We start from the raw sequence: 27,156 nt of genomic DNA, 5'->3' as shown, positions 1-27,156 counted from the left end.
TTTATCTCATGTCGCCAGTAGTGCTCAGCACACAGTAGGTGCTCCAGAAGGAAGGAAGGAAGGGATGGAGTTGGGACGGGATTTGGCCCGTGGACCTCCGTGTGCGGATGAGCTGTTATTTTCTTGTCCATGTGACTGTCCCCCGGGTGACTCTCATCGGGGGACTTCCCTGCCAGCGCCGCCAGGGACGGGCGTGGTGGCAAGTGGAGCACTAACTTGCATGTGAAACTTAAGGGGGTGCCCAAAGCACTGAGAGATCAAGAAAATGTCTTAATGCAATTTTTAAAAATCCAAAATTAATGCAAAAAGTCTAGGGTAAACAAAATACTAACATCTCAAAGGAAGACCGGGTCTGTGCCAGGGCTGTGTGAGCCGCAGGGAAGCCTGATGCGAAGAATCGGAACTCGGCTGCTGTCTTTGTTTGGAACTTTGCCATGTCACTCACCCTGGATTTGGCGTTACTTTTTCTTTTAAAAATATTGCATGAACGCAGTGTGTGCCTCGATTGTTGGAGTGCTGTGTGCCCCCTGCCGTTTGTGCCAGAGGCCATCTCTCTCCCTGTCCTGGCGCGGGTGGTGTCGGGGCACCAGGTCTGACTGCAGGGCTCTTTCAGGGACAGAGGGTGGGGCACCTCAGAGAATGAGAGGCCTGCTGGGACCTGCAGAGAGGGAGGGAGGGAGAGAGGGGAAAAGGGAAAGGAAGAGAGGGAGAGAGGGAGAGAGAGGGAGAGAGAGGGAGAGAGAGAGGTGGAGTGCTGGCACAGGGAGGGGTTAGGCACAGTTGGGTTCATGGCCAAGGGTCCCAGGGGCTGGGGAGATGAGTAGGGAGGTGGGCAGCACAGGCCACCCATGCCCTAGGCCCCTCTTCTGTCTGCCGGTCCCCTGGGTGCTCCTGGGAATATGCCTTGTGTCAGGACTCACCCTCAGAAGGGCCCAGCACTTGGTTTAATGCTCTGTTGTCATCACCTCAAAAACCTTAAGAATTTTTGAACAAGCAATCCCACATTTTCATTTTGCTCTGGGCCCCACAAATTACCTGACTGGTCCAGTCTGGGCAGCAGTGACCCCTGGGGTCATGTAACATGTAGAGTGGGGTAGGGGGAAACCCACTGCTCCAGGCCTCAGCGCTGCTGCAGGTGTGCTACGTGACCTTGGGCTGGTGCTCTACCTCTCTGGGCCTCTGTTCCAACCATGGCCTTGTTACCAACACTCTTTGACACTCTGAACCCGCACCCAACACACGGACCAGGATTAGTGGGGGTCTGACCACACAGAGAGCCTGTGAGAGCCAGGGGGCAGTTCGGGGTCTGACCACACGGGGAGCCCGTGAGGGCCAGGAGTGCAGTTCTGTGTCTGACCACACGGGGAGCCCGTGAGGGCCAGGAGTGCAGTTCCAGGTCTGACCACACGGGGAGCCTGTGAGGGCCAGGAGTGCAGTTCTGTGTCTGACCACACGGGGAGCCTGTGAGGGCCAGGAGTGCAGCCTGGGGACCTACCTCTTGCACAGTCTGCATCCTTCCCCAGCAGCCACGTCGCTGGCTTCACTTCCCCATCCCAGGGCTCTGGTTTGCAACTTCCCAGTGCTTTGGATGTGTAAACTGAGGCAAAGAGAGATATCCCAGAGTCAGAGACTCCCATCAGAGGGCAAGGCTGAGGCTTGGGGAAGCTTGGGGATGGAGGTCCAGAGGGGAACCCAGGCAGGAGGGGGCTTCTGGGACCCTCATCTCCTAGGTCTGGCTGGTATTTCCTCCCTGACCTGCCCGCCACCCCCACTGGCCCTGACCCATTTTCTGGATTTTGAAAATTTGCTGATAAGGAGAATCGTGGGCGAGATGTGGACTTTCTTCCCTGTCACAGGTTTACTGGCCAGGAGATTATCGGAAATAGAATGTGTTGAACTGCTTCCAGGAAATCTCAACTAAGACAAAGACAGATCATGTCACAGGCAGACAAAGGGTGATGGTTAAAGAGGGGGCCACAGAGCGGGAAGGAGCAAGGTGCAGGCTGACTTTGAGGGAACCTGTGCTCTTGGACTCCACTGGACACCCCAGTTCCTCTAGACCAGCCCTGTCCCCCATTCTCCACCATGCATTCAAGTGGCTATTAAGCACCTAACGCGTGAGCCTCTGAATTCAGATGTGATGAAAGTAGGGTGGCAGATGCACGGAATAAAATACAGGGGCGCAGGTGACTTGGAATTTCAGATAAACAAGAAATAAACACTTGGAGCCCAGCCAGCATGGCTCAGTGGTTGAGCATCGACCTATGAACCAGGAGGTCACGGGTTGATTCCGAGGTCAGGGCATATGCCCAGGTTGCTGGCTCAGGAGGCAGCCAATCAACAATTCTCTCTCAATATTGATGCTTCTATCTCTCTCTCCCTCTCGCTTCCTCTCTGAAATCAATAAAAATGTATTTTTTAAAAAGAAATAAACTTTCGGTATAAATATGTCCCATGCAATACTTGGGATATGCGCACATTAATTTTTTTTTCATTATTTATCCGAAATTCCAAGTTACCTGGGCAGCCTGTATTTTATTTGGCAAATCTAGCTGCATTAAATACACACTAGATTTCAAAGAGTTAGTACAATTTAAAAAAAGAGGAAGGTAAAAATGTTGGCTGCTTATGCAAATTGGGACATTCCCAGGGTTAGCACTGAACCTTCCCCCTCACCCCTGCCACGCCCTCCCCGCCCCCATGCTGTGTTCCAGGAACCCCCCTCAGTCCTGAGCAACCAGGACGGTTGGTCACAGGGGAGCATTGCAAGGGGCTGGCAGCGTGACTTGGGAGAGACGCTTCCCTTCTGAGCCTCAGTTCCCCAGCTGTGCACTGGTATTGCCAATGTGGGGCTTGCAAGGTGGTGACAGCTGGTCAGTGCAGCTGAGGGAAGGGATCTGGCACGTGGTGGTGGTGGTGGGGGGGGGGGGGACTCAGACTCCACAGTCTGTCCCACTTGGTATGGCGGCCCTGCCCCCTCCAGGCTGCCTGCAGGCCTCCTGCAGCTGCTCTGGAGCTAGGGACCCAGGGGAAGAGAAGGTAGGGTAGCCTCGGGGTGCTTCTCTGGGGTCCTCTGCCCCATATCAAAACCGCCACTCCTCTCTCCCTCAGACCTTCCAGAAGCATTCAAAGGAACCACTCCAGGCCCCTCCTCCCTCCTGTCCTCGTCTCTTCTCCCTGGTGGCGGCTCCCACAGCTCGGCCACTTGCTGGCACCTGCAGGGGCTGGCACTGTGGACAAAAGTTTCCTTACACACAGCTGAGGCTCAGCAGCCAGTCTTGAGCCCGAGGTCACACAGCAAGGGCAGCAGAGCTGGGGCTCAAACCCAGGGCCACTCCTGCAGAGTCCGGGATCCTCCAGAAGAAAGGCAGACGAGGAACTAACAAGAACAAAGCTCCTTCCTGTCTCAGGGGCCAAGGCACGGCCCAGGGACCCTCCTGAAAGGCCCGCCCATCCCCACGGCCACCCCTTTACCACGTGCCCACGCCCCAAGGCGTTTCGGGGACCCATACACCTGATCTGGACACCAGTCGGAGGAAGGCAGGGTGTTATTATTCTCCCATCTACAGGCGAGGAAACGGAGGCCCTGAGAGTGCAGCATGTGGCCTCAAGTCACGTTACGTGGCTGACCTGGGACGTGACCAGGTTGTGCACAGCGCCCTGGCACGGCGAGACCAGGCCCCTCCAGGCATGCCAGGAGAACTAATATTTGCCGGGTGCCTCGCCGTTTACAGGGCCTTGTTATTCACCTTAACTCATTGATCCTCCCGACGACCGGAAAGGTGGGCAAATATTTTCAACAACTTTAGTTTGCAGATGAAGAAACCGGAGGGACTTGCCCAAGGCTACAGGCAATGAAGTGGAGCAGCAGCCCTAGCACCGTGGTCGGCAAACCGAGGCTCGCGAGCCACATGCGGCTCTTTGGCCCCTTGAGTGTGGCTCTTCCACAAAATACCACGGCCTGGGCGAGTCTATTTTGAAGAAGTGGCGTTAGAAGAAGTTTAAGTTTAAAAAATTTGGCTCTCAAAAGAAATTCCAATCGTTGTACTGTTGATATTTGGCTCTGTGGACTAATGAGTTTGCCGACCACTGCCCTAGCGGGTTTGGCTCAGTGGATAGAGCATCGGCCTGCGGACTGGAGTCCCGGTTTGATTCCAGTCAAGGGTACGTACCTCAATTGCAGGCTCAATCACTGGCCCAGGTCAGGGAGTGTGCAAGGGGCAACCAATTGATGTGTCTCTCTCACATCAATATTTCTCTCTGTGTGTCTCTCCTTCCACTCTCTAAAAGTCAATGGAAAAATATCCTCAGTTGAGGATTTGAAAACATAAAAAATAAAAATAAAATAAATGAAGTGGGGCAGGAGATGCAGACTAGTCTGCCGGTGGCAGAGCCCGTGCAGGCCGCTCCAGGACAGCGGTGTGAGCTGCCAGGGTTCAGCATGGATGTTTGACTCGGGGAGTCACCGTAGATCCCTGGAAGCCAGAGTCAATGCTGGGGAAGGCCTGTGCCCTGCCTCCACCCCTCATGGGGAGACCAGGGAGGTCGGGAGCTCGAGAGGGAGTATGGGGTAGGCTCTGGGAGGAGCATCGCATAGGGGTGAATTTGGGGGGGATCCAGCTACATTCTGTTTCTGGATTCCCTCATTTTTTCCTTAAAAAACAGGGGGAAAGCTTTGGCTGAGAGTGAATGTGCCTGTCCCACAGTCAGGGTGGACAGAAGTCCAGCCCAGGAGTCAGACAAACTGGGATTCTGGCTCCATCACCTTCAGCTGTGTGACTCTGAGAAAGTGACTTAACCTCTCTGAGCTTCCATTTTCTTGTACATGAGATACGGATAATGGCAGAGCAGTGCTTCTCATCCCGGCTGCACATCAGAATCACTTGGGGGCGGGGAGAATTTGAAGACACATTAATGCCCAGGCCCCAATCCCAGGGATTCTGACATCACTGGGCTGGGGTGCAGGTGGACATGGGGAGTTTCACTGGCGATTCCCATGTGCAGCGGGGCGGTGCCTCTGATCTTGTGGCTGTTGGAGGAGGAGTTGAAATACAGTGTGGAAACCAGGTGAAGTCTTGTCTTGGGAAGAGCCAGGCTATGGGGCCAGCAGGGGTCAGCTGGTGACCCTGATGGGGGCCTTATGAAAAGCCCAAAGAACCATCAGCTCCACCACCTGGGGGAACCTCGATGTCATCTTGCTCATTTACTGCGACTCGGTTTCCCTGACTCAGTTGGATAACCTCTGCAACTTCCGTGTCTGACTCCTGAGAGCCGCTCAGTAAATGTGGCGAATGCTCGGACAGGACTGCTCTGCAGCCTTTGGGAGCGGCAACTGCAGAGCCGGGTGGCAAGGTGCAAACTCTTTATGATGAAGGTGAGGGCAGCAGACTACGAAATTATGGGGATGCCGTGCTTGATGTGTGGGCCCGTAGGCAGGCACTGGAAGGGAATCAGGAAAAGAAGGAAAGGAAGCTACAATGATTGCCGGGGCCCAAGAATCTTACATGGATTTAAAAAATTCTAATTTCCATTATCTTTGTATAAACAATAATCCTATATAATAAAAGCCTAATATGCTAAGTGTCCAGTTGTCCATTCATCTATTCAACGCGTAATATGCTAATGATATGCTAAGGCCACTCAACCGCTCACTATGTTGTGCACTGACCACCAGGGGGCAGACACTCCGACCGGTAGGTTAGCTTGCTGCTGGGGTCCGGCCGATTGGGACTGAGTGAGACGGGCCGGACACACCCTGGAGTCCTCCCATGGTCCCTCCCTGGCTGGCCAACCTTCGTCCTTCCCCGGCCCCGATTGTGCACTGGTGAGGTCCCTTGGCCTAGCCTGCACCCTCTCACAATCTGGGCTAAGGGACCCATCCCGAGTGCACAAATTTCATGCACTGGGCCTCTAGTAATGATCATAAGTAACAGTCTGAGACAAAGATTTCCTGTGTTCTATTTGGTTCACTGATGTATCACAATGCCTAGCTTAGTGTCTAGGACACAGTAATGGCTCAATAATTTGAATGAATGAATGAATCACTCCTGTTGCTGTCAGACTTCCCTGAGAACATTTTGGACCAGGAATGGCCCCTCCTGTCTCTCTGTCACATGCATATGGATCGGCAGGCCTTCCATATACTTAAATCTTAGGCGACATTTTGAACTGGTCAAGGTTGAAGACAGGGCCCTTTCCTGGCCCTGGGAGTCCTGCAAGGGCCGGTCCCAGGCCCCTCAGCACTCGGAGAGGAGGTTTGGCAGCTTGAGGAGGCTGCAGACTCCGGACCGCCAGGGCGTGACTGATCAGCCCCTGCTCTCAGGCCTTCTAAGGGGTAGGTGGCTCATTCTACTCCACGTTCATTGCCATCAACAGAGAGGCCAGGAGCAGCAGTGGGGCTGCTGACCTAGTTTCTCTCTGGCATCGTGACTGTTGCCCTTTGGCCCTGGGAGGCGGGGCATCACTTTTTTATTTGCTAAAAAAAAAAAAAAAAAAAAAGGCCCTGTTTAGTCTGCTAAAAAAAAAAAAAGGCCCTGTTTGCCGCTGTTATCCAGTTTCACAAACCTTCAGGCCTTGACTTTTCGGGCAGGTGGGGTCAGGGCCCCGGCGAGCTAATTTAGTGGCGGGTGAATGACACCTTTTCCCGGCGACAGCACAGACCAGCCCCGCGCGGAAGAGCACCGTGCCAGCAGGGAGTCCCCCTGGGCACAGGGTTCCAGAGCCCTGCCCTTCCTACTGAGGCCCTACTGCCTCCAGAGTCTCTTACCAACTTGCGAATGGCAATGTAGGCCCTGCACTGCCCGCGTGACCACCTGCTGGGGTTCCCGCCGCCCTTAGCTGACCTGCAGGGCCTCTCCCATCAGCCTTTCCTAGGCCTCCTCCAGGCCCCCAAGCACACGATGCCATCCTCACAGCCTCCCCCTGCTCTGCCCAGGTCACCCCGCCTTGCTTCCCTCTGGTTCTGGGCAGACCTCTCTAGATCCATCTGGGATTCTCTGCTGTTCAAAGTGAGGGTTTGGATTTCCTGAGACCTACTGTGTGCTGGGCTTCTACTAAGCACTTTACAAGCATGTTCGTGGTTCACCAATAGGGCCCCTGTCCCTGTGGACAAGCCAACAAGTGCTTGACACCCAAGTGTCCTGAGTCAGAGTGAAGGCATAGAGGAAGTGGGGTGCTGGGGTCACCCAAGCCCCGCTGGAGGGGTGGCACTTCAGTGCGGCGGGCGTGGGCCCTGGAGCGTGGGGTGGGGAGATGAGGGAGGCAGGGCAGATGCTCACGTGCAGAAGCCCAGGCTGGAAGGGAAGAGCGGAGAGGCTGGGATGACGCTGGGAGGATGGGGCCCTCCCCACAGCCGGTTCAGCGCTCACACCCACCCGTGAGGAAGCGTCCGTCCTGCTCGTTGGAGCCCAGCAGTGCTAAGGGCTGCGCTTTCACAGGCGTGACTTCCCCCTTTTGGTTTTGACTCTGGAGTCGCCTGGGCCACAGGCAGACCCCGTGAGGACCTTGCAAAGCAGCTTAGAGGCCCCACTGGCTCGGGGCCAAGGGGACAGGGCGGGCAGCCCGGGAGGGAGGGCGGCCTGGGCGGCCGGCAGAGAGCCGGCGAGCCGGAGAAAATAGAGTCTGGAATAAAAAGGAGAATCACGAAAGCTATGACTTATGACCTCCTAAGCAAAGCCAGGCCTGTGCTCAGCACTTTGTGTAAAATCACTCTTCACATCACTCTCAGAGGCAGGGGATATTTTTTTAAGTATATTTTTTATTGATTTCAGAGAGGAAGGGAGAGGGAGAAAGTGAGACAGAAACATCAGTGAGAGAGAATCACTCATGGACTGCCTCCTGCACGCCCCACACTGGGGGTCAAGTCCACAACCCGGGCATGTGCCTCTACCTGGAATTGAACCATGACCTCCGGGTTCATAGGTCGATGCTTAACCACTGAGCCACGCCAGCCGGGCAGCAGGTAGAATTATTAGCACGTTTACAGATGAGAAAATGAAGGACAGCAAGGGACCGAGCTAGGTAGTGCGTTGGCAACACCTTCTATAGCTTATTTTCCCGATTTTTGCCCAATTCCTTTCCTGAAGGAGACAGAGCTTTTTTTTTTTCTCCTTATCCTCACCCAAGGATATTTTCCGAGAGACCAAAATCGAACCCGGGACCCTTCATTCCGAGGGCCAGCACACTAGCCACTGAGCCAAACCGGCCAGGCGAGACAGCCTTTTTTGCGAGTGGCTTTGGTTTCTAGTTGGTCTTCCTTGACAGCACTGAGCTGAGACCAAACTGAACAGGGCTGGCTTCTGGTTAGTTGTCATCCTCTTCACCACCATTATCTCCGTCAGCGGCATCACCGGGTAGGAGGATAACAGGGACTGTTCCTTAACTCCACGTTTTCTGTATTCACAAGTTTTCTGCGTACAGGGTGTTAGAGAAGGGCGGTCCGGTGCTGGCACTGAGCTGCTGTGGTGAGTGCTGGGCAAGGAGGTGGCTGAATAGACAAGAGCCTGCCTTGCTCACTGGGCTGCTCCCAGCAGGACCTGACAGGCCCTGGGGCCCTTGGGCTGACTTCTCTCCGACATGCTGGGCAGCCTGCCAGCTGACCCCCACCTCTGCCTGCCCTCTGCCGTGCTGGGGTGCTGCCAGCGGGCACAGTCAGGTCCGGGCAGGGCCTGGGAGGCTCTGCATGTCTGGGGCATGGGTGGAGGTGGAGGTGGAGGGGCAGCCTGGCTGTCTGGGTGTGGAGAGAGGAGTTGCAGACATGTCTGCTGCACGGGCAGGGGTCCCCAGCCATCCCCATCCCAAGACAATTCCTGCACTACAGGCCTGAAGGGTGGAATCTGAGGCCTAACCATCTGGGCCTGGCTCCGCCCCCTCATAAGTCCGTGCAAGGACAGGCTTGTCCACCTCCAGCCATCAAGGGTTCCAGACCTGATTCCAGGTTATGGGGCTCTCTTCTGCCTTTGGGGAGCCCCACCTTCTACCCTCCACGTGATCAGGGTGGGCAGTCTCTGTCTCCCCAGCCAGCGGGCAGGATCAGACCTTCCCCTGCTCCTGTGCCCTCCTCATCCGGGATCTCTGTGGCCTGCTCGGAGCCTAGACATTTGCAGAAGGGTCAGGCACAGAATCCTGGGCACAAGGTCGTCTGCGCTGGGAGCCCAATGCCCCATCTCCCAGGTGGAGAAGCTGAGGTCCAGCGAGGGAAGTGGCTCATCTCCAGGGTCACACATGGGAACCTGCCTTGGAGTTCAGGCCCTGCTGCTGCCCCTAGAAATGGCTGTGTCCTGGGGGAGGGGCTCAAAGATCCCTGCTTCAGTGCCTCACTGAGCGGAATTCATGCATCGGGTGCTGTGCTAACAGGGGGACACACGACGGTGGAGAAAGAGACACAGGTCTTTCCCTCAAGGGGAAGATGCGGGGAAATGCACAAGCGCGTGGATGATGTCCTGTCACTAACTGACCAGTCTGGCCACACTGGGAAAAGCTGTCCTGAGAGAGACAGCAGGCTGGGAATGGAGGTGGTAAGGGCTGACTCCACTAAAAAGGCCTTCCAGGCGAGGCCAATAGCAGGGGCCAAGGCCCTGGCGTTGGTGGGAGTCTCTGGAAATGGAAAGGGCATGCGCCTGAGCACGGGCATCCGCTGAGGCTGGAGATTGACCGCAGCCAATCACCGAGGACCTGGGGGCTGAGGAGGGAGTTTGGTCTTTCTCCCAAGAGCGAAGGGATGACTCTAGAGGAGGGTGACCAGATCAGACCTGCATCTTGAAAGGATGGTGGGGAGGGTTAGGGCAAGCGTGGGTCAGGGGCTGTGGCAGCTGTCCCAGGAGAGTATCAAGGCCACGGCCACTTCCTGTCCCTAGGAAGATGCTCCATTTGGGACAGGCCAGGTTCCAGGGTGCTGTGTGTGTGTGCGCGCGCATGTGTAAGTGTGTGCATTGGGGTGTGCGAGGGGCAGACAGGAGAGTGGAGCTTGCTGTGGGGATAAAGGTCCAGGGTGCGTGGGTGTGGTCACTCCTTCCTGAAGAGAGGTGCCCAGTGGCTCTCTGCCCTGAGTCTGGTGCCCCGTCCTGGGCGGGCAGCCACCCCGGGCTCCCTCTTCCTCCTTCTGGAACTGGTGTGTGTGGCTTTGGGAGCAGAAAGGCCTGCGTCTCGGGCTGGGGTGACACGGGCCAAGCTCCTGAAGCCCAGCCCAGGCCTACCAGTCTGCAGGAAGCTGTGGGCCATGGGGCCTGCTTAGCCATTGTCCCTTCGTCCCCTGTGCTGGCACCTCCTGGGGGGCCTCATGGGGAGGAGAGGAGCCTGGGTCCTGGCAGGAGTGGTCCTTGTGGGCCTCCTCCCTTGGTACCAGCATAACTGTACCCTGGACTGCCCCACTGTCCCCAGCAATGGCAGGACTGCCTGTGTGTGTCTAGGAGCCCCCAATCCCCATCTCCACCCTGTTCTGGTTCACCCTCCCCCAAACTGCCCGAGGCCCCTCTCCCTGGACCAGAACCAGAACAGATACAGAACATGCAGGCCCCAGGCAAAATGAAAATGCGGTGCCCCTTGGCCAACAATGATTAAGGATGTCAACACAGCAACAGCAGAGCGTAAACCCAGCCTGGGGCCCTCCTGAGAGCCGCACGCACACTGTGAGGCTGGCCCTGCCGGAACCCATTCAGAGGCACAGGAGTGGGCCAGTCATTTTTAGGACAAGAAATGCCTCGCAGCCAAAGAACTCACTAGGAGTCTGGCCCTGACCTTCTCTCATTCATTCATCTGCTTATTCACTCATTCATGCATTCAGGTTCTGAGCTCCTGCTGGGCACCCAGTTCCCCTGAGGCCCCTAGATTAGACACACATTGGTCCTGACTCTGTGCTGGCCTTGGAGGAGCACCCCACGCCCCAGGTTTCCATGACCCCTCCGGGCCTCTCAACACCCACCCAGCCCAGGGCGCTCTGCCCGACACCTTCCCTCGCATGGTCCAGGTTGGGTGCCTGGGACTCGATGGCTGAACGCATTGACCCCCAGGAGGGGCCCCCACAATGGAGCATGAAGTCCGATTGCTCACCCTTCACATCCCTCTGCCGGTCCCCTCCCAGGCCCCTTCGTCTCTCGCCTGCATCATCGTCATTTAATAAGTGAGGTACGCTGGTAACTGACACGGAGCGGAGTGCAGACCTCTGCTGACCCTCCCACACGTGCTGCCTGCCCTTGGCCTTGACGTCAGTGGAGTCACTCAGAATGTTCTCTCCTGGGGGATCTTTCGCTCGCCGAGGCCGGGATCACCCACGTCGCCGAGCGGGGTCAGTGCTCCCCTCCCTTTCTTACGAACAGAGTTCCCCGCCTGCCAGCAGCACCGCTTGTTTATCCGTCTCCCGGACACTTGGCTGCCCCGCTCCGTGCTTTGTGCGGACATCTGCTATCATTTACGTGGAGTCAATGCCTAGAAGGAGGGCTGCCAGGCCGCAGGGAAGGCAGGCGTGTGAGTTTATGAGAGACTGTGCACGGCTTCCCAGGGGGGCGCGCTCCTCCACTGGGTTTCTGCAGCCCCTCCCCGGGGCAGCCCCCCTCCAGGCTCCCAAGGCAGCCCCTACCTTTAGGGGAACCTTCAGACCCGGCAGCACCACGGGCCCCCCACCGCCAGTCCTGCCTATCTCCCAGCACCTCTCTGGCTCCCTTCCACCCACGCCTCACACTCCAGCCGCAGCGAAGGCCCCCCACTGAACACACGTCACTTCGTCCTTCTGCACGAACTGTCCTTTCTGCCTGCAGCACGTGCCCCTCCATCGCCTTCCCGGGGCAGCCCCCTTGTTTCTAAGATCTCGCTGGAGCAGCTTGGCGACCTGCTGACGTCCCCCAGGCCCTGACCTGTGTCCTGGGGCCCACATCCCCTGCCTCCTCTGAGCCGTCTTCGCTGGGGCTCTTCTGAGCACAGCTGGTCTGCACAGCGGGGGAGGCCTCCCAGGCAGGGCAGGCAGGGCTCCTCCTCCCAGCCGTGTCTGCGCAGCCGAGCAGGAGGCCCCGCACACCGGAGGCCTTGGGAGGTGGGCTGTAAATGAATCAGCGAAGCCGAGCCCGGGACACACGTGAGGTGTGACCCCTTTGGTAGAGCACACGCATCCTACGTGGGCAGCCTGGTGAGTTTTGCAGATGTGCATGCTTGTGTGACCACGTTCAGACATGGAAATGCCCAGCTCTTGGCCTGATTTGTGTCCGTGCAGATGAGTGCTGCCTATTCTTGAACTTGCTATAAAAGGCGCCACACAGATGCTCTCTGCTGTTCCAGATCCTGCTCAGAGAGGTGGGCCCTGGGCCCGAACCCCTCGGCCCCTGCGGGAGCGTTTCCCTCTCTCTCCCTCTTCCCACTTCCTGTTCCCGTCCTCAGCCTGGTGCAGCCTTAACCTCTTCCTGCTGTCGGCAACTTATTCTTAACAGGAAGGGGACCTGGGGTGCGGCACTGCCCCGGTCCTTCTCATAGACGTCCCCCCACCCCCGTGTCCAGGCCTCCTGTTTCCTTGTCTCGCTGCTCCTTGGCCACCCCTGACCTTTCAACCCCAGGAAGTCTGGCCCACAGCCACCAGGCCCTCCTCCAGGCTTGTGGGTGTGATGACACACGGGCATTTTACATTAGTTGGGGCCAGTGACTTCTCAAAGTGGGGTCTCCAGACCAGCGGCATCAGTGCCACCTACGACGTACCAATGCCAGTTCTCAAACCCCACCCCACAATCATGACTAGAAAACTTAGCATTTCTGTCATTTACTTCCACACGCGCCGTACTTTGCCGCCAGATATGCGGTGTTTTCCCGCGCCCACCGGGTCTCAGACACTAATTTACTTTCATATGCGCCGTACTTTGCCGCCAGATATGCGGTGTTTTCCCGCGCCCACCGGGTCTCAGACACTAGCGGGTGTCCTACAATTCGATCCTGACCCCAACTGGAGTTGGCACAGACCTTGCAGGTGAAGGGCTCAGCCCCATAAGACTGCCTCCACTTCAAATGCCAGTTGCAAGGATGGGTCCCCGGGTGACCCACGCTTCTGTCCAACTTGGCGTCAAATTGAAGGTTCCCATGACCCCTTTCTCGGGGCCACTAATTTGCGAGAGCAGCTCCCAGAGCCCCGGGAAGCAGTTGCTTACTATTGCAGATTCATTACAGGGGAGACTACGGATACAAACGGACAGCCAGGTGTAGACATGCGGAGGTGTGTCCTGCGCACAGGACTCTGTCCCCGGGGAGCGGGTGGCACCCCACCCGTCGCTCCATGTGCTCGCCAGCCTGGGAGCTCTCTGAGCCCCGCGCCTCAGGGGCTTTATGGGGCTTCATCAGGCAGGCACGGTGATTGGTGCTCAGCCTCCAGGCCTCTCTCCTCCCTGGGGATGGGAATGGGGCTGGAAGTTCTAGGTTTCTAAGCATGGTCTTTCCGGTGACCAGCCCCCATCCCGAAGCTGGCCAGGAGCCCACCCAGAGTCACCTCATTAGAACAAAAGACACCATCACCCAGGAAGTTCTGAGGGGTTTAGGAGCTCTGGGTCAGAAACGGGGGTCTGAGATCAACTGTTAGAATAAAAGATGTTCTGAGCACCTTGATCATTGAGGAAATGACAAAGATTTTAGGAACTCTGGCCAGGAGCTGGGGAGGATGACCAAAATACATATTTCTAATTCTTTTTTTTGTTGTGTTAATCCTCACCCGAGGATATTTTTCCATTGATTTTTAGAGAGAGTGGAAAGGAGGGGAAGAGACAGAGAGAGAAATTATGTGAGAGAGACACACTGATTGGTTGCCTCCCGCACACACTTGGACCAGGGCCAGGGATGGAGCCTGCAACCCAGGTATGTGCCCTTGACTGGAATCAAACCCAGGATCCTTCTGTCCGCAGGCTGATGCTCTATCCATTGAGGCAAACCGGCTAGGGCTATATGTCTTATTATATGGCAATATCACACTCACTAAATCAGAAAGTTAGGGGGTGGGGCCCAGCAATCTGTGTTCCTACAAACCCTCCGGGGGTTCTGACGCAGTTCAAATGTGAGAACCACTGACTCATGGTATGAGAACAGGATGGTGATGAATCAATCAAAATGGAACATCACTTTCTTTGAGTAGAAGTACGCTGTCATTGTTCTAAAAATACCAAGGAGGTCTGGTACTCGGGCTGATGTGGCTGATATGCAATCAGAGCCCAGCCCAGCCTCCTCGGCGGACCAGCTAGATCCTGGCTGCCCACCTGGGTCAGACCCGGCACAGATGCCAGCCCCACACACGGGAGAGGTGGGTCACAGGTGCCTCTCGCCTCCCTGAGAGTCCAGGCCCGGCGTGCTCATTACTTTCCACTGGCTTCTCCCAGATCTGTCCCTACCTTCTCTGTCCCACGCTGAGCCCAGGGAGGCTGGTGCCCGGGCCAGCAGCCTGTGGTTGGGTTTGATCAATGGGAGAAGGTGGCAGGAGGGCAGAGAGCAGGAGGACAGAGTGGTCTGTGAAGGGGTGCGCTGGCAAGCATCTGACAGGCAGGCTAGGGGATGCTGTGAAAAGCCCTAATTTGCAGTGTTTGCCCAGTTCTGTGGTGTAACTACACATACAGAAGTATTTCCACCACACAGATGCGTAGCTGTGGATAACTTCATGACCACAGTTAGTAGTGAAATGTAGCAAAATCACTATGGAGTGATGAGTTTTGAGCATTATCTTTGTTTTGAATATAATTTATTAGTTATAAGTTGATGTGTTTAACAACTGACTCACAAAATTCCTGAAACTTTCACAGTTGGCTTTCACAAGCGGGCACGAGCCTGCTGGGGCACTCTGCTGGCAGAGCAGCCTCACAGCCAGGCCTGCTCTAGCGCTGTGACTCCTCCCCCTGCTCCAGCACTGTGACTCCTTCCCCTGCTCCAGCACTGTGACTCCTCCCCCTGCTCCAGCACTGTGACTCCTCCCCTTGCTCCAGCGCTGTGACTCCTCCCCCTGCTCTAGTGCTGTGACTCCTCCCCCCTGCTCCAGCACTGTGACTTCTCCCCCCTGCTCCAGCACTGTGACTCCTCCCCCGCTCCAGCGCTGTGACTCCTCCCCCTGCTCTAGTGCTGTGACTCCTCCCCCTGCTCTAGTGCTGTGACTCCTCCCCCTGCTCCAGCGCTGTGACTCCTCCCCCTGCTCCAGCACTTTGACTCCTCCCCCTGCTCCAGCGCTGTGACTCCTCCCCCTGCTCCAGCACTTTGACTCCTCCCCCTGCTCCAGCGCTGTGACTCCTCCCCCTGCTCCAGCGCTGTGACTCCTCCCCCTGCTCCAGCGCTGTGACTCCTCCCCCTGCTCCAGCACTGTGACTCCTCCCCCTGCTCCAGCACTGTGACTCCTCCCCCTGCTCTAGCGCTGTGACTCCTCCCCCTGCTCTAGTGCTGTGACTCCTCCCCCTGCTCTAGTGCTGTGACTCCTCCCCCTGCTCTAGTGCTGTGACTCCTCCCCCTGCTCCAGTGCTGTGACTCCTCCCCCTGCTCTAGGGCTGTGACTCCTCCCCCTGCTCTAGTGCTGTGACCTCCCCCTGCTCTAGTGCTGTGACTCCTCCCCCTGCTCCAGCACTGTGACTCCTCCCCCTGCTCCAGCGCTGTGACTCCTCCCCCTGCTCCAGCACTGTGACTCCTCCCCCTGCTCCAGCACTGTGACTCCTCCCCCTGCTCTAGCACTGTGACTCCTCCCCCTGCTCCAGCACTGTGACTCCTCCTCCTACTCTGCTCTCTCCCAGCTCTCCTGTCCCTTCAGCCTGGGCAGGGCTGGCTTCCTGCAGTGCTATCCCAGTGTGTCTCAATGACTCCTTGTTCCTTTGCTGGGTAACCCAAGGGTGGTGTCCTGGGGGAAGGGGACAATAGAGCAGACGCCCACCTCCATCTTTTTCTAACTTATCGACCTTCTGCATGAGATGTCATTGGAAGAAATGATTCTGAGGCCAGAACCAGAAACCCAGGGGGCATGGCAGGCTCTCGAGGACAGAAAGATCCTCAGAAAGAGTGACTGCAGCAAGGCGCGGCAGGTGGGCGTGGCCTCACCTGTCATAACAACGCACAAGGCCTTGGACCTGGCAATGCCGTGTGAGGCATTTGTCTTAAGAGACAGACTCGCACCATGTGAAGTGACGTCTGTGTAAAGTTATTCATTACAACACTGTTGAGAAGAGCTGAAAACGAAGACAACCCAAGTGTCATCATTAAGAGACTCATTAAATCCGTCCAGGCACATTCTTAAACGGAACATTTGCAGCCTTTCTTTACAATAATGACATGAAAGGTGCTCCATGATCACGCGTGAAAGCAGACTTCAGGAAGGGGGTGGAGTCTGCTTCCCGAACAGGCCATAAGGAGGCCCAGCTCTCCCACTCCCTGCTGCATTCCTAGCCCCCCAAGGGCTTTACTGAAAGAATGGGGTGTGGGAGAAGCAGGAAGAGGTGTGGATTTGGGTCTGGGGTCTTCAGGGAAGGCCTCCCCGAAGAAGTGACATTTCCACGGAGACTCGAAGAACGTGTGAGAAGCCAGCCATGGGAAGAGCGTTCCAGACGGAGAGGAAGGCATGGGCAAAGGTCCTGGGCTGGGAGGGCTGGTGCGTGTGAAACAGCAGCAGGGCCAAGGCTTCCAAACTCTGGGGGTGAGGACTGGGGGACGTTGAAAAGGTGGGCAGAGGACCAACCCACGCAGGGCTTTGATAGGCAGTGTGTGGAGAAACTTGCCTTAGGAGCCACTTCCCAGCTGTGTGACCTGAGGCAAGTGACTTCACTGATCTGGGCCTCGGTTTGCTCATGGGAAAAATGGGGATGAAAGCAGGAACCACTACACAGGGTTGGGAATGAAGTATCACATTGAGAACTATGCCTGGCGCATGGTAAGTTCTGCAGAAATGCTAGCTGCCATCATCATCATCATTATTATTATTAATTGAGGATCCCAGGAGAGAGAGCCAGGCCTAGAAACCAAGTTCACTGGCTTGGGGTTCTGGGTCTTTCCCATTCTACCTCTCCCTGCACACACCCTGATTTGGAAAACCGCAGCTGGCAGAGACCCTGGGTCTGGATCCTGTCCAGGCCCCTAATTGGGAGCTTCTGTGTCTCTAGCACTATGATCGCATCTCTGGAAAGAGGGCTCGGCGTGCCTGCCCACCCCTGCAGGCTTCCAGTGTCCTTGTAGGTGTCCCGGCAGGCCTGAGGCTGCCTCCTGCCCTGAGGGGGAAGGAGCTGGAGAGTGGCCCTAGGCTGTGTGCTGATGGGGTGGTGGCTAAGGGGCCTCAGGGGCCCGGCTGGGGAGGTGTCCCAGGTGCTCAGGGACACAGTGACCCTCTGCATGATCCTCCAAGCTCTGGCAGGCATGGGCTGGGCTGAGCCCTGGGTGGCTGCTTGAGTCCCTGGCCTGCACTGCTGGCTCGGGGCAGGCAGCAACTGGCAGAGGGAAAGTGCAGCCAGGAGGAGGGGGTAGACTTGGAGCAGGACCTGTGGATGCCTCCAAAGCTGGGCCCCAGAATCGCTTTTCTTTCCTTCTAGCTGCTCAGAGTCAACCTTGACTCTTCTTCATTCACACCCCAACCTATCAGCAGACCCCACCAACTCGACCTGCAAATGCACTTGGAATTTGACCACTCCGCACCACACCCAGACTGCTGCCACGCCTCCTAACCACAGCCCATCCTCCAGCAGCAGCTGGGACGATCACAGGAAGCCAGGTGGCATCCCTGTTCCTGCAGTGACTTCTCACCCAGAGTATAAACCAGTCTGCCTGACCCCTCCCATCTTGGCCCTCCCGGGCCCCTTGCTGCCCCCAAACACTCCCACTACAGGGCCGTGCAAGTGCTGTTCCCTGGGCCTCTTCCCTGACTGCCACGTGACTCGTTCCTCAGTTCATTCAGGTTTTTGCGCAAATGAGTTCTCGGTGGCCAGAGCACCCCCTATAAAACAGCAATTCTACCCTCCTTAGCCAGCCGTGTTTCCACATGGCCCGTGCCATCACATTGCATACGCATGCTTACTTGCTCGTTTGTTTGTCTGAATCCCCCCCCCCCCCACTGGGATGGATGCAAGTTCCCAGAGGGCAGGCTGTTTGCTGTTCTGTTCCCTAGTCCAGTGGTCGGCAAACTGCGGCTTGCGAGCCACATGCGGCTCTTTGGCCCCTTGAGTGTGGCTCTTCCACAAAATACCACGGCCTGGGCGAGTCTATTTTGAAGAAGTGGCGTTAGAAGAAGTTTAAGTTTAAAAAATGTGGCTCTCAAAAAAGAGATTTCAATCGTTGTCCTGCTGATATTTGGCTCTGTGGACTAATGAGTTTGCCGACCACTGCCCTAGTCCATCTCAAGCCCAGTATAGGGTCTAGCACATAATAGCCGCTTAACAAATACCACTGCATAAGTTGAGCCATGAGCATTCCTTAAGCAAGACGCCACGAGGGCCACAGTCTCCTGGTCTCCTTCCTCTGGGACTGGCCTTTTTGTCCCTGGTGACACAGTGTTGGGGGGGAGGGGGTGCCTTCAAAGCCCAGGCTTCCCCTCCAGCAGAGGCCCAGACACTAGACTGAGAGCCAGGAGGGCAGAGCTGGGCCTCTTTCTGGCCATCGATTGGGCAGGTCTCATTCCATTCAGCCAGCCAGCAGGGCTAGTGCTCAGCTCAGAGAGAACATGGTGCTACACCTGGGGAGCTCACAGATCGGGGGAGAGGGCTGCGGCAAAAGGCAAGTGAAAAACGGATGAGGAAGCCTGTGGCCCCAGCTAGCAGAGTCGGGCCATTTTCTGCAGAAGGAAGAGGAAGCCGGGGAGGGGGAGACTGCCTCCGGGAGGGGCAGTGTTGGCAGAGCCAGCCGGGTGCTCTCCACCGGACATTCCATCTCAGCTATCCCAGAAGTCAGCTCTCCCCACCCTCTCCCCCGTTCTAATATCAAGTGGCTTGGGGAGTGGTGGGACTATGTGATAGGGATTATTGGTCACGCGTGGTAGCTTACCTACCTGTTACAATGCACATTCCATACAGCTCTGGGTTCAGACACCATCATATCTTGGGGAGAGGAGACAAGGGGTAGTGGGCTAAATGGTGGCCCCCAAAAGATATGTTGAGGTCCAAACCCAGGAACCCGTGAATGTGACCGTATTTGGAAAAAGGGTCTTTGCGGACATAATCAAGCTAAGGGTCCTTATAAGAGACGGAGATCTGAGACACAGGGAAGGCTACTTGAGGAAGGAGGCAGAGCCCGGAGCGATGCAGTCACAGCCAAGAAAGCCTGGAGCCGCCAGGAGCTGGAAGAGGCAGGGAGGACCCTCCCCTAGAGCCTCCGGAGGGATCCAGGCCTGCCCACGCCTAGATTTAGGACTCTGACCTCTAGAACCGAGAGAATAAATGTCTGGGGTGTCAGCCCCTCCGTCCCCCGTTTCTGGTCATTTGTTGTGGCAGCCCAGGACACTCCTCCAGGAAGGACTGCAGGGGATTAAAACCTGACTGAAAGGTGATTTTGTTTAGGATTAGCTTTCCTTCCAAGTTTCAGGTTTGGGCTTAAGTGTGGTTCCTGCCCCGCTATGTACCTCGCTCCCCTTTCTGCGAGTTGGGGAGGCGTGGTGCCTCCACAGGCAGAGAATGAGGCTCCTGGCAGCGAGGCCCTGGTGCCTCTCCCCTCCCAGAGCCCAGCTCCGAGGCTGCCCAAGGTCAGGGACGCAGGGCAGCACGTGGCGCAGCTGGCCTGCCTGACCTCATCGGCGTGGCTGCGGCCTGGCAGCCCAGGAGCTTTGCTGTCAACCGTGGAGGCCACTGAACGCAGGAAAACAGACTGTGGGGGAGTGATGCTTTACCAGTCCTGGTGAGGGCCCCTCCCCTCCCCCCCCACGGCTCCGGGTGAATCTGAGTGTTCAAGGGGTGTGCTGCTCCCCAGAAAGGAGATGGGGGAACCATTCACATACAGAGCATTCACCCAGCCCACACAGCTTAGCATGTCATGTGCAATACTTCACAGGGCACCAGCTTCCTTCCCAAGGTCACCCCCCAGTAAGCGGCAGGGCTGGCTGGGCTCAGAACCCCAGGAGCTCAGTCTTGGCAGAGCAGCTGAGAAGGAATAAAAGGGGCTCCTGACCAAGCCCAGGGCCTGAGGTGCGGGAGGGGGGGAGGTGGCAGAGGTCAAGGGTTCAGGGGGAGCAGAGGCCACTGGTTGGGAGGAGCAGGAGTGGGGCTGGAGGGCCCCAAGGCCAGGGCTAACCCAGATGTGGGTCCTGCCATGCTAGCGGTGTTCTGGGGGTGGGGCTGGTGGGACTCTGATTGGGGTCTGGGGGTGGGGCTGAGTGCCAGGTGCTTCCCATGGGCAGTCCCTGGTGTGGGGGACCCAGAGAAACCAGGGCTCACACCGTCGTCGCTCTGCCTTCGCTCAAAGGACAGGGAGCGCACTGCTTGTGCGGAGAGAGCCCTGGGTGGGGTTAGCTGGACAGAGAAACCCAGGCCGGGAAACAGTGCGAGCAAAGGCTGGCCTGAGGCTGCAGCGGGGGTGGGGGAGGTGGTGGTGGGGGGTGGCCTTGGGCGTCTGCCAGCTCTGCAGTTCCTCTGCAGGACTCGAGGCCCCACTGAAGCACAGAGGTTTCGTGGGGGAGGGGGGCATGTGAGAGGGGGGCTCGTTCACCACATGTCAGGCTCTGCCCCAGCCTAGACGCCAGTCAGAAAGCCTAAGGCCGAGCGGGGTCAGCCTGACAGAGCCCAGGCGAGCACTGCCCTGTCTCCCAGGCCTGGTGTGGGGGGGGCACTGGTGAGGACTGCTCCTCAAGAGGGGGTGGCATTGGGTCCTGTGCTCTGGAATCACCCACTCCTAGCTGCAATGGGAGTGAGTGGTGACACCTGTGTGGCCTGATGACAATGGCCCGTGGCGTGTTTTAAGCACCTTCCGCACACGCACACGGGGTGTGTGCTGGGGCGTCCCACGGAGGAGCGCCCTTCACCCTTCAGGCAGCCCTTCGAGGGCAGAACCAGACTTAGCCCCTTTTACTACTGGGGATACTGAGGCTCAGGGGTTGCCGGATGACAAGCATGGTGCTGGGGTTCCCACCCAGGCTCCCTGACTCTACAGCACGATTACCCGTCCTCACTCCAGGGCAGAGCCAGCTCTCTGGAGACCCTCCTCCTCTTTGGCCCACATACCGGAGCCCACGGCTCCCCTGGAGAAGGCCGGAACCCCCCAGGCCTCTGGCCCCCTCCTTACCTGATAATCAAGGTGGGGTGCTGTGGGCTGACAAGTGACCGGCACTAGATGGAGAGGTGCAGGCACGGGGGATGCGCCCTCCTCCAGGGGCCCCCACCTGGGTGTGGCAACAGGCAAGTTGGGGGACAAGGGGCCAGGCTGGCCTGTTTGTCGCATCACAAAGTCCTGCCTAGTCTGGCTGGGTGCTTAGTAGGAGGAAGGCTCAGAGGGGCCCTAGCGGCCTGGCCTGGCCCAGCTCCCTCCCGTGGTGGCTCCACAGGGCACTCAGTCTCAGTGGGGCACCTTGGAAACGGGTACAGCTTGCCAAGGTTAAGTCCAAGGCAAGAGGTTGCCAGGTGAGAGGCCCTGCAATTGGGGCTTCAGACCTCTGGGCTGGGGCGGGTGTTACTAGGCCCAGCCAGAGCCATCACCTGCTTGCGGCCTGGGCTGGGGCCCAGGTCTGAACCTCTGCAAGCTGTGTGTGTGTGGGAATGCACCCAGGACCAGGCCTGTGTGCCCCGGGCATCTCAGACAGGCGGCCCTCCATTCCTGTGGCCAGCAACTGCCTTTCTTTTATATATATATGTGTATGTATGTGTATGTATATATATATATATATATATATATTTTTTTTTTTAAATATATTTTTATTGATTTTTTTTTACAGAGAGGAAGGGAGAGGGATAGAGAGTTAGAAACATCGATGAGAGAGAAACATCAACCAGCTGCCTCCTGCACATCCCCACTGGGGACGTGCCCGCAACCAATGTACATGCCCTTGACTGGAATCGAACCTGGGACCCTTCAGTTGGCAGACCGACGCTCTATCCACTGAGCCAAACCGGTTTCGGCGCAACTGCCTTTCTTTACTGGAGCTTTCTGGACGGAGCCTCGAAGGAGAAGCTAGACCACAGAGTCTTCCAAAAGGAGGCGGAGCCAGTAGCTGCCCTGTGGCAGAAGTGAGAATAGACTGGGTGCGGGAGAAGGGGGTCCCAGATGCCAGAGTGGCCACTGCCATTCAGAAGGGCTGCAAATCACCTCGCTCAGCATTCCCAAACGTTTCCCCCAGCAGCTGCCAAGGCTTTTAATGAACAAAAGCTCACTTGGAGTACCAGTATCAAATATTCTAAAATAAAATATTTTACTGGTTCATATCTGTTTTTTTGTTTATATCTGTTTTATAAATTAAAATGAATACACTTACTTACTGCAAATTCAGTAATGGCCACCCAGCTCACAAGTAATGATGCCAGGATCAGAGCCATATCTGGGTTTAAATAAAATGTGTCCAAGCCTGTGTCACAGCTAACGGTTCTTGGTGATCACAAAATTGAAAACAACTTTAGGAGCTATGGTTTCTCTATGTCTGAAGGCCATCAATATAACAAAGACGACCAGAGAGTCATGTCTGGGGTTCTGTGGTGGGCTGGTGAGTTTGGATGAGTAATAAAGCACAGGCAGACATAATTCATAAACTTCCATAATTCATAATTCACACTGTCCTGTGGGAAGCCAGGCTTGGTCCTGCAGGAATCCTTGGCTTTCCTCTCAGGGAAAGAAAGGACCTGACAACTGAATGGATGTGTCTTCCTCTCACCTCATCTCTCCTGCCACTCAAATCCTCCTCCCTCTGCTCTGAAGCGGTGTTGTTGTCTGGGGGCGAGGCGGGCAGGACCACCTATGGCCTCTCCCGAGTTTGGGCACACTGGCCTTTGACCCAAGGACATAAAGCAAGAGATGTGGAGCGTGTTTCTCTGGGCTCGACCGATGCTGGTGCATGGGTGGAGGTTTAGTTTGGAGGGACAAAGGTGTCAAGTGTCCGTTAGTCAATTTCTCCTGTGTGTGTGTGTGTTTGCCTGGGTTTAAGACCAGGACTATTCTCACTGTTGTTTTTAATCCTTCACACTCTTCAGAAGTTCAGCTCTCAGCGGCTTCACTGGAGGGTGGCGGCTGCATGATCCTGAGATCCTGGGTAGAAATCTTAACTTTTAGCAACAAGGCTATTTGGAAATAGCAAACACTGGAAAGGAGCGGTTTGGGACGTGTGGTGCTTGTTCTGACACGCTGATCTGTGTGGCTGCATAGTACAGAGAGCTCTGAGACACGCTGATAAAAAGCTGCAAATTAGTATAGGTTTAGATAGTTCTCTCAGGGTGCTCAATTCAACAGATTTTGGGAGAAGCCGGGGTATTCTGAGGGTTTAATGAAGCTGAGGTTAGCTTGTATCACAAGCTGGCAGGTCGGTGGCACCAATATTTGATAGATCACACTGATGAATAGATTGTTTTCGCTGCAGTTAAAAGTTACAAATACAATTTTTAAGTGAAAGCTTCATGAAGTATTTGTGGAGCTCCAGAAGGCCCACAGAGCCTGGCCAGTCCCCGACCATCACGGTGCCAGGTCCCACTGGGAAGCCACCACCTCCGCCCCCCGAGGGCAGTTCCTCTGGCCAGGAGCCGGGTTCTGAGTTCTGCCCGCAGGTGGCTTTCCTCGGCTCCTCGTACTTGTTGCTGGGCTCTTGAGAGCACACCTGTAGAGCCAGCATTAGAGCCCAAGAGAGAAGTTCACTTTGTGTCCAGAGAGAGGATCCTTCAAAGTGCTTCCCTTGTGAGATGCATTCTACTCTGGTGGCTCTTGGACAAAGGGATCATCTCATTTCATCCTTTTCCAATTTTTGTTCTTTCAAAAGTCTCTCGAGGACCTTTTGCGTCTGTGGGGAAGTTATCCTAGAGGCGGGAGAGCAGCAGGCTTGGGCGGGCAGCCCCAGATCCATGCCCTTGTGATGTGCAGGATCTGGGCACAGGTTTGTACCTGTTAACTTAGGTTAAGCTCCAAGTTCAGGAAAGGGAGAGACAACACTGCCATCTAGTGGCAAATGGGGTGGACAGCGCACACAATGACTGATTCGGATCCAGTTGTTCAGGCTCAGAACCATTTTTAGCATCAGAATGAGTCTCTGACCCCCTGTGACAGTGGCCGAGGCAGCAAGGGGGGGGAGGGGCGGGAAGAGGAGGGTTTGCAGGCTCCTTCCTCTCCAGCCAGGGCACCGTCACCACCCAAGGAGCCAGCTGCTGTGCTGCAGGCACCACACTCCAGACCTGCCTATCTCCTTAAGTCCCCTCTCACCGTCCCAGGAAGGAGCCAGTGACACCAGCATTCCGCACAGGGAGCGGTCGTGCAGACCTGTGTTCACAGCCAGGCGGGCAGCCCCACTTAGCCTGGGGGGAAGGGGACACTGTCTAGTTTGAGAGAGGTGTAAGTGGGACTGCAGAGAAGTGTGGCTTTTTAATTTCCATTTTTGAGTGTTGGAAGGGAACTTCCCTGATAGGCCTTAGTCACCCAGCAGTTCTGTAAGGGCAGGGCTCCTCCCCGGCAGCTCTGCCTGGGCTGCCTGGCTGGGAGGCAGGTCAGTGTGGTGGAAACGCATGCTCTGGCACTGGCCCACCCTCGCCAGCTGCTCGGCCCTCTCTGAGCCTCAGTTTCCTCATCTGCCAGTGAGAAACACTCCCTCAGGCTTCGGTGTGGAGAATATCTGGCCCAGAGCAGAGATACTGTTTCTTTCTCCTTTGCTGGGTGATTAAATATTAACTATTTGGGAAATGCAAATGTAATTCAGAAAAAAAAAAAAAGAGAAAAAACCAAAGGTGCAAGAGACCTGGGGTTCACCTCTATAGATTTTGCTAAATGGAAACTAATGCAGAACTTTCTGCAGTGCGGAGAAACCATTGGGCGGCTTTTGTTTCGAAGAATAGATAAACATGGATTTGATATTCCAATGAGTGTCTTAGAATCCAATTAAAAATCAGAAAGAGATGTTTGCTCCATTTAAGTCTTAAGTGCACATTATGCTTAATTTCAAACAAAGCCCAGAATAAGCTGATGCAAAATGTTAAAGAGATACCAACTCCTTTTAAGCCACATACTGAACAAGAAGTGGCCCCTTTTCGCAGGAGTGTTATGTCCTCAGAGGACCAAGAGAGGGCAGAGCAACACAACCCTTAGTTGCTATACATCTGGATCCAGGGAAGATCCAGCTCTGGGGAGGAAGGGAGAGATGGAGGGAAGGGGGAGGCAGGCATCAGTGACTCCAGCCCACCAGGCAGGGCTAGTTGGGGGCTGTTGGACAAGGTAGCAGCTGGGAGAGCTTGGGCCATGCTGCTTAGTCGGGTCCCCGACTGGAACTGGGGTGCTGCTTAGTTACCAGGGGTGCTGAGAATGCCTCAAGCACTCACGCAGTGAACAGAGTAGAAATTCCTGGGAACATATTACTCTACTTAGTCACCTTGTAGAAACTGTGAACAGAAGCCAGAAAACGGCCAAACACTGACAAATAAGGGGATGACAGATTCCAGAACCTACATAAGGTAAGTGCAACAAAGTCCAGATGCCTGGCTGGCGTGGTTCAGTGGTTGAGTGTCGACCTATGAAAAAGGTCAGGGTTTGATTCCCAGTCAGGGCTCATGCCCGGGTTGCAGGCTCGATCCCCAGGAGGGGGCAAGCAGGAGGCAGCCGTTCAATGATTCTCTCATCATTGATGTCTCTCTCTCTCCCTGGCCCTTCCTCTCTCTGAAGTCAATTAAAAAATGTACCGTATTTTCCGGTGTATAAGACAACTTTTTAACCCAGGAAAATCTTCTCAAAAGTCGGGGGTCGTTTTATACCCCGGGTGTCATCTTATAGGGCGGGTATATCCCAAACTCTGTATTTTAACTGGAAAAGTTGGGGGTCGTCTTATACGCCCAGTCGTCTTATACGCTGGAAAATACAGTATTTTTTAAAAAGTCCTTATGTCTGAACATTTGTAATAAGGACAGTAACTGCACTTAGATAAAGCATTCAAGTGCACAGTTGCTGTCCTTATTACAATGCTTTAAACATATCATTTTCCTTGACCCTCTCAGTAGACCCCGAGGTAGGTGCTATGGTTACACATATTTATAGACAGAAAACAAGAGCAGGTGGCTTGCCCCAGGCTACCCTGCTGGGAAGTGGTGGGGCTGGGATTTGACCTGGGCACTGGCTGGAGCCAAAACTGGTGGATTCAACCTTTAAGCCATGCATTGTCCTTCAGAACAAAAGGGGACCTATGAGCAAGTCAGAGCAGGTTGGCCCCGAGTCCATTAGCACCCCTTGAACCAGAATTATTCCGAATTCTGGCAGAGCCCACAACTGAGCCTCCAGGGAAACAGGATGAAGATCTGGGGTCTGTCAGAATTACAGACACCAAGGCAGGGAGAGATGAGGATACCTGTGGTGGTGGGGGAGACATCGAGGAACAGGCTCCATGGCTTCAGCCTTGAACCTGGGGAGCTATGGAAACCAGTGACAATTTATTGAGCACCTCCTATGAGCCCGTCACACTGCAGAGCATTTTTCAGAGGACTGTGGTCAGAGGGATTGCTAGGGTCCACTGAGAGCAATGGGATGGAAACCAGGCCTTGGAGACAGCGCCTACACCCAGAGCTACTAGGTCGCCTTGTGATTATGTCACCTGGGCAAGGGGCAGGGCTCTCCTGGAGGATGTGAATTCCCAACGCTAAGATCAGCTGAGTAACCTTTTTTTGTTGCCTCCAAACCTGGCCACTGATATTGACTCCTGCTCTGCTGTGATCATTGTGCTAAGGACAACATATGTACAACTGGGCAGTCTAATCATCCCTCAGAGCAAGTGGGAGCCAGGCCTTCTGCTTCTAGGGGCTGTAGGGTAAGTGTGAGAAGCAAGCAATGAGGGGTTTCCTATGACATTCATGAGGTAGGGGAATTCTGGCTCAGCACATCATAAGCTCTTTCCTTAGTGATTTGGACTGAGGAACAGGGAAGGAGGACCCACCCATCCATATCCATCCACCTCAGTCCGTTTAAGCTGCTATGAAATACCACTGGGTGGCTTGTAAGTAGCAGAAATTTCTTGCTTACAGCTTGAAGGCTGGAAACTAGAGATCAAGGTGCAGCATGGTCAGGTGAGGGCCTCTCCTGGATTGCAGACTTCTTGTATCCTCACATGGTGAAACG

General features: G+C 55.6%; 1 protein-coding gene across 3 annotated transcripts in view; it reads right to left on the bottom strand.

Annotated features, from left to right (window-relative positions):
* OSGIN1 (oxidative stress induced growth inhibitor 1) overlaps positions 1–27,156 on the bottom strand; it is a 43,095-nt gene that overhangs the window by 11,604 nt on the left and 4,335 nt on the right. For 2 of the 3 annotated variants that reach the window (XM_079799901.1, XM_079799898.1), the window contains exon 2: positions 1,496–1,597. The exons of the other annotated variant lie outside the window; for it this stretch is intronic. Coding sequence is in view for 1 of the 2 variants with exons in the window: in XM_079799898.1 (XP_079656024.1) it covers positions 1,496–1,597 (102 nt within the window). In the remaining variant the exon portion in view is untranslated. The remainder of the gene's footprint in view (positions 1–1,495; positions 1,598–27,156) is intronic. 3 annotated transcript variants of the gene reach the window in all.

Source organism: Cnephaeus nilssonii (genome assembly GCF_951640355.1).
Source record: "Cnephaeus nilssonii genome assembly, chromosome: 20".
Taxonomy (NCBI): Eukaryota; Metazoa; Chordata; class Mammalia; order Chiroptera; family Vespertilionidae; genus Cnephaeus; species Cnephaeus nilssonii.
Note: the sequence above shows the minus strand (reverse complement) of the source record. Positions and strands in the feature narration are given on the sequence as shown.